Source organism: Hypanus sabinus, unplaced genomic scaffold (genome assembly GCF_030144855.1).
Source record: "Hypanus sabinus isolate sHypSab1 unplaced genomic scaffold, sHypSab1.hap1 scaffold_386, whole genome shotgun sequence".
In the NCBI taxonomy this organism is placed as follows: domain Eukaryota; kingdom Metazoa; phylum Chordata; class Chondrichthyes; order Myliobatiformes; family Dasyatidae; genus Hypanus; species Hypanus sabinus.
This window is the reverse complement of record NW_026781276.1, coordinates 91,751-103,817: the sequence shown is the minus strand read 5'-3', so window position 1 is coordinate 103,817 and position 12,067 is coordinate 91,751. Positions and strand designations below refer to the sequence as shown.

General features: G+C 50.7%; 1 protein-coding gene across 1 annotated transcript in view; it reads left to right on the top strand.

The window, feature by feature from the left end:
- Positions 1 to 11,770, top strand: part of LOC132388717 (zinc finger protein 850-like) — a 43,813-nt gene extending 32,043 nt beyond the window's left edge. The window contains exon 4 of the mRNA XM_059961102.1: positions 10,437 to 11,770. Coding sequence (XP_059817085.1) covers positions 10,437 to 11,171 — 735 coding nt within the window. The 3' untranslated portion in view covers positions 11,172 to 11,770. The remainder of the gene's footprint in view (positions 1 to 10,436) is intronic.
- Positions 11,771 to 12,067: the final 297 nt, after the last annotated feature.

Sequence of the window (12,067 nt, the reverse complement as noted above, 5' to 3'; positions counted from 1 at the left end):
GCCCGCCCTGCAAGTTCCCGGGAAACGCCAGGGCCAGCCGCCGCTGATGGCTACGGCGGCTGGCCATCGGGATAGCCTCCTGTATGTGTGGGATAGCAGGTCGGGACGCCGGTTTTTGGTCGATACTGGGGCTGAGGTCAGCGTTTTACCTCCGACGAGTTACGACACCCGCAGCAGGGCACCGGGTCCCCCCCCTGCGGGCCGTGAATGGCAGCACAGTAAGGACCTATGGCACCCGTCAGGTGCAGCTACAGTTCGGCCCCAGCCAGTTCACGTGGGACTTCACACTGGCCGCCGTAGCCCAACCGCTTCTGGGTGCGGATTTTTTGCGAGCTCACAGCCTGCTGGTTGACCTGCCCAGGAAGAGACTGGTACACTCCGAGACCTTTCAGACGTTCTCCCTGGGCGCGGCCCAGTTGCCAGCCCCTCACCTCGGCTCCATCACGCTGTCCGACAACGATTTCACCAGGGTCCTGGCGGAGTTCCCATCGGTTCTGGCACCGCAGTTCACAGCAGCCATGCCCAGGCACGGCGTACAGCACCACATCCCGACACAGGGACCACCCCTCCATGCCCGTGCTCGGCGGCTTCCCCCGGACAAGCTCCGACTGGCGAAGGAGGAGTTCCAGAGAATGGAGGAATTGGGGATCATCCGGCGGTCCGACAGCCCCTGGGCTTCCCCCCTGCACATGGTGCCCAAAGCGACGGGGGGCTGGAGACCGTGCGGCGACTACCGCAGGCTGAACGAGGCTACCACACCGGACCGCTACCCTGTGCCGCACATTCAGGACTTTGCGGCAAACCTGCACGGCGCCCGGATCTTCTCCAAGGTCGACCTTGTCCGAGGGTACCATCAAATCCCGATGCATCCTGACGACGTCCCCAAAACGGCTCTCATCACCCCGTTTGGCCTCTTCGAGTTCCTCCGCATGCCGTTCGGCCTGAAGAATGCCGCACAGACGTTCCAGCGGTTAATGGACGCGGTGGGACGAGACCTGGACTTCGCGTTCATCTATTTGGATGACATCCTCATAGCCAGCGGCAGTCGTCAGGAGCATCTGTCCCACCTCCGTCAACTCTGCGCCCGACTGAGTGAGTACGGTCTTACAATCAACCCTGCCAAATGCCAGTTCGGACTTGATACCATTGACTTCCTGGGCCACAGGATTACTAAAGACGGGGCAACCCCTCTGCCCGCTAAGGTAGATGCGGTCCGCCACTTCCCCCGACCCACCACGATCAAAGGCCTTCAGGAATTCGTAGGTATGGTCAATTTCTACCGCCGCTTCCTCCCTTCAGCTGCCCGGATCATGCGCCCCCTGTTCGCCCTGATGTCGGGTCCGAGCAAGAACATTACCTGGGACGAGGAGTCCGCCGCCGCTTTCGTTCAAACGAAGGAAGCTTTGGCTGACGCCGCAATGCTAGTACATCCCCGAATGGACACCCCTACCGCCCTCACAGTGGACGCATCAAACACGGCAGTCGGTGGGGTGCTGGAGCAGCTCATCGCAGGTCGCTGGCAACCCCTGGCGTTTTTCAGCAAACACCTGCGGCCACCCGAGCTCAAGTACAGTGCTTTTGACCGGGAACTGTTGGCGCTCTACCTGGCAATCCGGCATTTCAGGTACTTCCTAGAAGGCCGGCCCTTCACCGCGTTCACGGACCACAAACCGCTTACCTTTGCGTTTACGAAAGCATCCGACCCCTGGTCATCCCGCCAGCAACGCCACCTGTCCTACATCTCTGAATACACAACGGATGTCCGGCACGTCTCGGGTAAGGACAATGTCGTGGCGGATGCGCTCTCTCGCCCTACCGTTCATGCCCTTTCCCAAGGGGTAGACTTTGAGGCACTGGCAGAGGCACAGCAGGTAGATGAGGAGATTCCGAGTTACAGGACTGCAGTCTCTGGTTTGCGGCTCCAGGACTTCCCCGTGGGCCCAGGTGAGAGGACCCTACTCTGTGACGTCGCCAGCGGCCGGCCCCGTCCGGTCGTCCCCGCAGCCTGGCGGCGACGTGTTTTCGACTCCATTCATAACTTGGCGCATCCCTCCATCCGGACAACTGTCCGGCTGGTTTCCAGCAGGTTCGTTTGGCACGGTCTCCGCAAACAGGTCAGTGAATGGGCCAGAACGTGCATGCACTGCCAGACGGCCAAGGTTCAGCGGCACACCAAAGCCCCACCGCAGCAGTTCCATCCCGCCCACCGGCGTTTCGACCACATTCATGTGGATATCGTGGGCCCCCTGCCAGTGTCGCGCGGAGCGCGTTACCTCCTGACTATCGTGGACCGGTTCACAAGATGGCCAGAGGCGGTCCTGCTCACCGACACCACCTCCGAATCTTGCGCCCGAGCCCTGCTCGCCACCTGGATATCCCGCATTGGTGTACCAGCCCACATTACCTCCGACAGAGGCGCCCAGTTCACCTCCAGCCTGTGGTCAGCTATGGCCAGCCTTTTGGGGACTCAGCTGCACCACACCACTGCCTACCACCCACAGTCGAACGGGCTAGTGGAGCGTTTCCACCGTCACCTGAAGTCGGCCCTCATGGCCCGCCTGCGAGGAGCCAACTGGGCGGACGAGCTTCCCTGGGTCCTTCTCGGCATCCGCACAGCGCCCAAGGACGACCTGCACGCCTCGTCGGCCGAGTTGGTATACGGCGCGCCCCTGGCCGTCCCCGGGGAGTTCCTGCCAGCCCCGAGGGGGCAAGAGGAAGAACCCGCTGCAGTCCTGGGCAGAGTTCGCGAGAAGCTCGGTAACCTGGCCCCCATACCCACGTCACAGCATGGGCGGCACCCGACCTGCGTACCCAAAGACCTACAGAACTGTAAGTTTGTGTTTGTACGAAGGGGCGGGCATCGGCCGCCGCTGCAGCGGCCATACGAGGGGCCGTTTACGGTGCTCCGGAACAACGGGTCCACGTTCGTGCTGGACGTTGGGGGGAAGGAGGAGGTTTTCACGGTGGACCGCCTCAAGCCGGCCCATGTGGACCTGGCGCAACCGGCCGAGTTTCCGGCGCCTCGGCGCAGAGGCCGACCTCCCAAGCAGGTTCTGGCCCAGGCTGTGGACATTGGGGGGTGTATCGCCGGTTCTGGGGGGGGGGGGGGTTATGTAGCGCCTCATTTCCTAGCGTATCCGAACCGACTCACAATTAGATAGCCTACGGGGGTTTGCGAGCACAGAGCTTTGGAGCCTCTTCGCCATGGGGGGCCGGTTGACAGAGGCTTAAAAGTGAGGCTGAAGTTTTCGAATAAAGTTTTTCCTTCGACTGCAGTTACCGACTCCGTGTCGTAATTTTAGCGCTGCTTGTAGCACACCGCTACAGGGTGTCGATATTTTTCTTCCCTTTTGTGCGGGGAGGAGGGGTGGGTTTTGGGGGTTGATGATCGGGATGCCGTCCTTTCTGATGCGGGGGGTGGGGAGGGAGTTTCATTTTTTTCTCTCTCTGAACGACTTTCACGTTTTCTTTGTTTCATGGTTCTCTGGAGAAGGAAAAAAAAACTCAGCGTTATTTATGAATTCCTGCTTTGATAATAAATTAATCTTTCAACCATCCACTCCGAGCGGGACTTCCCGGTGTCCAGACATTTCAATTCCGATTCCCATTCCCGTTCCGACGTGTCATCCCATCCCTTGCCAAGATGAGGCCACCCTCAGGGTGCGGGATCAGCAACTTGTATTCCGTCTGGGTGCCCCCACCCACCCTGATGGCATGGATATCGATTTCCCCTTCCGGTGAACAAATTTACCTCACACCCCTCCGTCCCACTCCCTCTCATCCCCTCTGTCTTTGTACGTCCTCTCACCTGCTTATCACTTCACTCTGGGTCCACTGCTCCATCCCTTTCTCAATATATTGAAGTGTACCTGTGAGTGTCGATACACAAAATATCCTCACACGTCTGGTGTTACATGGTTCGACCTTCATACATCCAGTTTAGTGTTTAAATATATAAAAAGTTAAAGAAGCTTGAATCTTTACATAAATTATTATCGCAACTATACGAATAGAAAATATTGTATTTTGGAAGTGACAAATGTTAACGGGAGGAGAGCAACCATTTGGGAGGTTTGGAAATGCATTTCATCTCGTTCATTGCCTCACTAAGTTACTCTTTTTTCCTATCAACACAAAGAGAAAAAAAGCCTCTTTTCAATCAACTACAGTTGGTGGAGCGAGGCCAAGGAGTTAATCAGCTACTAATGATATGAAATGACGTAAAGCTCTCTTGTAGCCTAGAATTTTTTTTTCCATTTGGCTTCCAAAACAAAACTAAATTTAACCAGGTGTAGAAGAGGATTTTGGATGATTAGCTTGTATATTTTTCTTTCATTATTTTCGACTGTTAAACATGGGTTTCGATGTTCATTCCGTGCTTAATATAGCTCCTTCCTGGAATCCAATGGTATCCATTGGAAAGAGCGGAAAAATGCTTGCATTTGTGTACAGGTATTTCCCAAATTCCTTGGACAACGGGACGAGCGAGAAGGAATTTCACAAATACCTAAATAAAAAACAGTCACAGCTCCAGGATTTCACCAAAAACAATCAAATATCCTAATGTTATTAGTGGTATTTCTCCCCACCAGCCAACACCCCCGCTTCTGTAAAATTCGCTCTATTTAATATCCGGGGTTGTTAAATTCCCCGCTTGTTTATTTTGACTGTTTTACAGAGGTGTCGGAGCGGCTCTCCGGTGAGCTCTGGTAGCACTGCACCCCTGAATGTATGAGACAGTACAGTGTTAAATGTAAAACCCTGAACAGTGTCGATGATCAGAGGGATCTTAGACTCCAAGTTCATCGCTCCCTGAAAGAGACAGCACAGATTGATCGGGTGGTTAAGAAGCAAATGGCATGGTTGTCTTTATTAGTTGAAGCACTGAGTTCAAAAGTCGGGAAGTTGTGTTGCAGCTTTGTTAAACTATTTAGACCACATCTGGAGTGTTTCATGCAGTTCTGGTCGCCCCCATTCTCGGAAGGATGTCGGGGCTTTGGAGAGGGTGCAGAACAGTTTTACCAGGATACTGACTGGATTAGAGGGCATGAGCTATAACAAGAGGCTGGACAAACTTGTGTTGTTTTCTCCAGAGCGGCGCAGGCTGGGGTGAGACTGGATGGACGTTTATAAGATTATGAGAGGAATAGATAGAGTGGACAGAGGGTATGTTTTTTCCTGGGGGTTTGAAATATCTGACACAGTTAAGGTGAGAGGAGATGTGAGGGGCGTCTGTTTATTTCCACTGAGTGCTGGGAAGCTGGAGTCTACGTCTGGAGTGTTAGACCCCACCGGTCACGTGATCCCATTTGCCCCTCCCATTTAACCATAGATGTAACGATCTCTTTGTGCATGTTCACAATCTCCAGGTGGGTGGTCACGCATCCTCCATGTTGTGTTGGGGAAATCTGATGTCGGCCACTGAGTCCCGTTAACTTCCCCCGAACTCGCCTCGCTTCCTGAGGCTCCTCACATTTGTCCTGGAGCTTTATTGCTGTTGTGTCTCCTCCCGGATTGGGGTGGGTCCCAGATTGTGGGGATCTTTGATTTTACTGCCTGCTTTACCGAGGGACTGGGAAGTCTAGGGGGGAGGATGGTTTCTGTGATGTGCTGATCTGGATCCAAAGGTCTCTGCTGTTCCTCACAGTCACGGGCGGAGCAGTTACCATGCAAAGCGTGAAGTGTCTGGATGGGAAACTTTCTATGGTGTGTAGATAAAAATTTGGTGAGGGCCACAGTATATCTGGTAAAGTTCTTGTTATTTTTGCTAATTCTGTCATTTTATAATCTTTTGTACAATAGTATGCACTATTCATTCAGTACCTACGTGTTGCTGGAGGACCATCAGTGATCGTCCTTGATCCCTTCTCCCACCTGGTTCCATCTGCTCATCTTGTTCAAACTCTGTCCAGTCTCCTCACAACACCCAACTCCGCTTCAGTGATATACACCAACCATCTGGGTCATCCTCAGTCCGCCTTGTATCCCACCTCCTCAATGTTATATATCAGCAAACTTTCTTCCAACCCTTGTCTTCATCGTGAAGTGTTCTTTTGTACCTTTGGCCTCGCTGATCATTTCCAGAATCGGTTATTGTTAGCTGGAATGCCGGAGGGTCATCAGGTCCCAGTTCTGTTGTGCATTGGTGTGGAGGTGCTCGTTTATGAACAGTGGCGGGCTGACACACTGCAGCATTTTGCTGGCAGCAAAGAGTACTGGGAGAGTTGGTGTTTCGGCTCTAATCCTGTGATCGGCTTTCCAGGCAAATGGAACTCTTGGTGTTTTAGCTTTGACTTTGGTTTGAGCTTCTACAGATGGGGCTGGATGTTCGTCCTGCAATGAAGCAGAAATTTCGAGCAACTGGACATTGGTTGTGGGGAAATCCCGGATTGCACTACCCAGTGTGAGATGTGGGGACAATGTGTGAGACTCTCAGGGTCGGTGAGTGGCAGATTCAGCTGTGTGATTGTGAGGTTTGGTCCTGGAATGTAACAGTTTTTGATCCAGGTAAAATCGACCCAGCAATCGAGCTGTTTGGGCTTGTGAGGTGTTGAGTGAGTATTGCTAACAAGGTTTACAGAAGTAATCCCAGGAATGATCGGTGGAGCATTTGAGGGTTTTGGACCTGTGCTCAATGGAGTTCAGAGGGATGGAGAGTCTGCGATCTGACAGCACTGTCTCAGAATAAAGATGCTTCTCCTTAAAACTGAGATGAGAAAATTTTTTTGGCCAAAAGGTGTCTGATCTGTGGAATTTGTTGCCACAGAGGTTGATTGAGGCTGCCGTTTGAGTATATTTATGACAGAGATTAATATACTCATGATTGCTAAGTAGCTTCACCTAATTCTGTTCCTGTGTCTTATGTCTTACCATGATTGAATGATGGCTCCTTCTTATCCCATATCATTCTTTGACATGTGAGGGGCAATAAAATATTGTTCACTGAGATCGTTAAATCTGCCTTCAGTGTTTAAATCTCAGTGAGTTTTGTTCTTAGTAACATTACGCAGAAATGTTTAGTTCTCCTTTTCATTATTAACGTGCTCCATTGTCTCTCTGGTTAAAGTTAGACCTGTGGTGAGAGATTTACTTGAAGAAAAACCCCAACTGGAGGCAAACCACGACTGTAAGACGAGGGAACAACAACAAGTGAACCAGCCCGAGGATTGAGAGCATCAACTGGAGAGAAACCAATCTGACTCGGAGATTCCGGTGATTCAGTCAGGAGAAAGTCTGGTGAGTCTCATTTACTCAAACACTGGTCCTTTAGACATTACATACCTGTACAAAGGAAGGTAGGAAATAGTTGGAGTGAGACTGAATGTGCCCAGAAGAACCAGTTATGCCTCTGTCAGACCCAGTTCCAATCACTCCAGGTCTGGTAATGTGCTTCCAGCAGCCCGGCCCTTTGAAACCACTCCCATTCCCTCACAGTGGTCACTCAGTTCAAGGTCTTGCATCCTCTGATGTAGCTTTTGGTCAGTTCTGAGTGGGGAGAGGGAAAGAGAGGAGAGTGTTTATACTGACTCTCTTTCAAAAACAGTATTTGTTTGAACTTGCTGCAAACTCTCTCCCCATACCCTGTACTTTCTCAACCAAATTATTGACATAGATGACAAGTAGCAATGGGCGTAACCCCAGGGAACGTCACTAAGCACAGGACTCGAGTCTAAGAAACAGTCTCTCACCATCACCCTCTGATTCCTACCACCCAGTCATTCCCAGACCTGGGGCTCTGTAACAAACTCAATGTTAACAGGAAGATTAGTCCGTGATTAAGATGATGAGAGAATTGTGGCCTCCTGAAAGGACATGCGAGCTGAGCTGTCTGATTCATTGGACCAGATCCACCTTCGTTGACAACGTAATTTACCCCTTGTCCATCCACCCAAGTCATGTTACTTCCGATAACCCACAGTACCCCAACCACCCCCCGCACACCCACACCCTTCTGACCATTCACCCCACACCGACACATAGACAGGCTCCCTTCACCCACGTCCACCCTCCCAGCTTGGGGAACCACAACAAACTGATCCCGTGATCCCGACACAGTGCAAAACTAAAACCAGGGATGTAAGACTGGCGAGCCTGGAGCCTCCAGCTGTCCGGCTTGGTCCCGGCCCTTTCCCACTGTACCCGGCCCTGGATTTACACAAACCTGAGATTAACCCCTTCCTCACCACCACCTGAACAGGAGAAACACCCGCATCAGCTAGGGTTGAGCTGCAGTTGGTCCCCGTATGTGTAAAAACTCCCCGCTGTCGGATATGGAGACCAGAATCGTACCTGGTAAAACCATATAACAATTACAGCATGGAAACAAGCCATCTCGGCCCTTCTAGTCCATGCCGAACGCTTACTCTCACCTCATTCCACTTACCTGCACTCACCCCATAACCCTCCATTCCTTTCCTGTACATATACCTATACAATTTTTTTTAAATGACAAAATCGAACCTGTCTCTACCACTTCCACTGGAAGCTCGTTCCACACAGTTAGCACTCTCTGAGTAAAGAAGTTACCCCTCGTGTTGCCCCCTAATCTTTTGCCCCTTAACTCTCAACTCATGTCCTCTTATTTGAATCTCCCCTACTCTCAATGGAAAAAACCTGTCCACGTCAACTCTGTCTATCCCCTCATAATTTTAAATACCTCTATCAAGTCCCCCCACAACCTTCTACGCTCCAAATAATGAAGACCTAACTTGTTCAATCTTTCTCTGTAACTTGGGTGCTGAAACCCAGGTAACATTCTGGTAAATCTCCTCTGTACTCTATTGACATCTTTCCTATAATTTCGTGACCAGAACTGTATACAAAACTCCAAAATCTGGCCTCGCTAATGCCTTCTACAATTTTAACATCACATCCCAACTCCAATTCTCAATGCTCTGATTTATAAAGGCCAGCATACCAAAAGCTTTCTTCACCACATGAGATTCCACCTTCAGGGAAATATGCACCATTATTCCTAGATTTCCTCACACTGTCTACAAGCTTTCTCTATTTGTGAACTAACCACTTCTCTCCTAGTCTCTTCAATTTGATTCCCACCCCCCAACCATTCTAGTTTAAAGTCTCCCAGTAGCCTTCACAGATCTCCCGCCAGGATATTGATCCCCCTAGGTTTCAAGTGTAACCCATCATTTTTGTACAGATTACTCCTGCCCCAAAAGAGGTCCCAATGATCAAGAAACTTGAATCCCTGCCCCCTGCTCCAATATTTCAGCCACACATTTATCCTCCACCTCATTCCATTACTACTGTCACTGCCGTGTGGCACAGTCAGTAATCCCGAGATTACTCCAGCCCTCACTTCTTGCTCCCTCTCTCCCTCACTCTTAATTCTCCCTCACCCCTTCCTTGTCATCACAAGGATGTTCCCAGGTCTGGAGGACTTGTGTTATAAGGAGAGATTGAACAGGCCAGGACTTTATTCCTTGGAATGTGGAAGATTGAGGGGAGATTTGATGGAGGTATACTACAATTATGAGGGTTAGAGATAGGGTAAAAGCAAGCTGGCTTTCTCCACTGAGATGGGGTGTGACTATAATCAGAGGCTATGGGTTAAGGGTGAAAGGTGAAACGTTCAGGGGAACATGAGGGGAAACTTCTGCCGGGTGAGTTTCCAAAGAGATCACCAGCTCGTAACCCAGCACGGATGGAAAGCGTGCAGGGGAGCCGGCTGGATTCGAACTCAGGACCTTTTGTCCCGAATTCTGGCATGATGCCACTATGCCACCAGCCAGGCCAGGAGATATTGACATGGCATTGAAACTGTGGCACTGTATATTAACATTACATAAAGGAAAACCCTAGCTACACGTCAACAAATGCTATTTAAGTGAGAGGGTTTCTGTTACTGTGGGGCCAGACACCCTTTCAGCTCAGTGGGAAGAGGGACTAATTCAAATGGACAGAGTCAAACAGAGCCAAGTCACAGATTGGAGATGGCATAAGTGCCCCATTCTTATAGAGCATCAGAGAGTTTGAGGGTCGTTCCAGATACCAGCACTGTGCCCAGTTAGAAGGTGATTTCACTCTCCAATGTGTTGAACTTCACTGTAACAGTGTGATGTCAGATCGCACCTTAGCAACTCAAGTGATCTCATCTCAAATGTTGTCCTTCACCCACTGATGGATTTTTAACTCTTTTCACAGGTTAAAATCGACAAGGAATTTGTCTATGGGAATTCAAACACAACACACCAGTTGTGCTGTCTCTGTCTAGATATTTAAGGAGCAAGGGATTCAATCCGCCACCCTTCCTGCTCAGACTGTGGGAATGGATTCACTCGGTCATCTCAACTGAAACTACATACTGGGCAAGGCCATTCATCTATTCTGTGTGCGGGAAGGGGTTCAGTCGGTCTTCCCACCTGTGGACACACCAGGCAGTTCACACTGGGCAGAGGCTGGTCATCTGCTGAATTTGTGGGGAAGGATTCACTCAGTCATCTGGCCTAATGGCTCACCAGGGAGTTCACACCGGGCAGCGGCTGTTCGCCTGCTCAGACTGTGGGAAGGGATTCACTTGCTCATCTAAACTGAAGGTACATCAGCGTGTTCACACTGGTGAGAGGCCGTTCACCTGCTCAGACTGTGGGAAGGGATTCACTTGCTCATCCACACTAAAGGCACACCAGCGAGTACACACAGGGGTGTGGCCATTCACCTGCTCTGAATGTGGGAAGGGATTCAGTCAGTCATCTGATCTACAAAAACACCAGCGAGTTCACACTGGGGAGAGGCCGTTCATCTGCTTGGACTGTGGGAAGGGATTCAGTCATTCATCCACCCTACACAGTCACCAACGAGTTCACACTGGGGAGAGGCCATTCACCTGCTCAGAATGTGGGAAAGGATTCAGTCATTCATCCACCTTACAGAGACATCAGCGAGTTCACACTGGGGAGAAGCCATTCACCTGCTCAGAATGTGGGAGGGGATTCACTCAGTCATCTGATCTACATAACCACAAGCGAGTTCACACTGGGGAGCGGCCATTCACCTGCTCAGTCTGTGTGAAGGGATTCACACAGTCGTCCAAACTATTGGCACACCAGTCAGTTCACACTGGGGAGCGGCCGTTCACCTGCTCAGACTGTGGGAAAGGATTCACGCTGTCATCTAATCTACTGAGACACCAGCGAGTTCACACTGGGTAGAGGCCGATCACCTGCTCAGTCTTTGGCAAGAGATTCTTTCGGCCATCTCCACCAAATGTGCATGATTGTCAAGTCAAACTTGAGTTTCAGGAAGGTATCAAGGAAGAGCAAGAATTCACTCGCAGAGAGGACGGAACCTTCTGCCTGAGGGCGGTTTCTGCCCAGAACATTTGGGCGGACCCCGCAGCGTCACAGTGGCAGTCCGAGAGCAGCGTCACATCCCGCGGTAAGATGCCGAACTTTAAATAATTGTTGAGACTGTTTCAGGGAAAGGAGCACTGCTGTCACTTCGTTTGGGTGAACTCCGCCATCGGGATCATCGCACACAGGCACTTCCTGAAAACGGCGCAAGGCTTAAGAAGAGCTCGAGGACCTTCAAGAGGGTTCACCCAGTTTGGAATCATAACGATCCAGTAGAGAAACGGAGGTGCAGGTCCGAAATCGTCTCCGAAGTTCGACAGGCAGCCAGTTTTTCACCTGATCCTAATGCTAATGCTACTGCCACTGCCTTATGACTTATGACTATCCTTGACTAGACTAATGACTGACTTACCGCTGGTTATTTATGACTACTGACTAATAATTATTAACTGCCACGCTTGCGAAAATAAAAATAAAAAAAGGAAAAAGAAGGAAAGCTGTTTGGTCATTGAGTGGAATCCAGTTAAAACCTTCGGGTAGGCGTATTCAGTCCCTTTCAGGTGGGGAAGCTGCACATGGGAGCAAGAACTCCGACTTGACAGTGAAAAACTGGTTGACAACACTGTTTGACCAGGAAACAGAAATCTGGGAGCTTTGAGCAGGAACAGCAAGAGCAATAACCTGGAGTCCTGAAAAAGGAAGGAAATCAAGTTCAGATAAAACAACATCAAAGCATCATTAAAAGTTGTACTCTC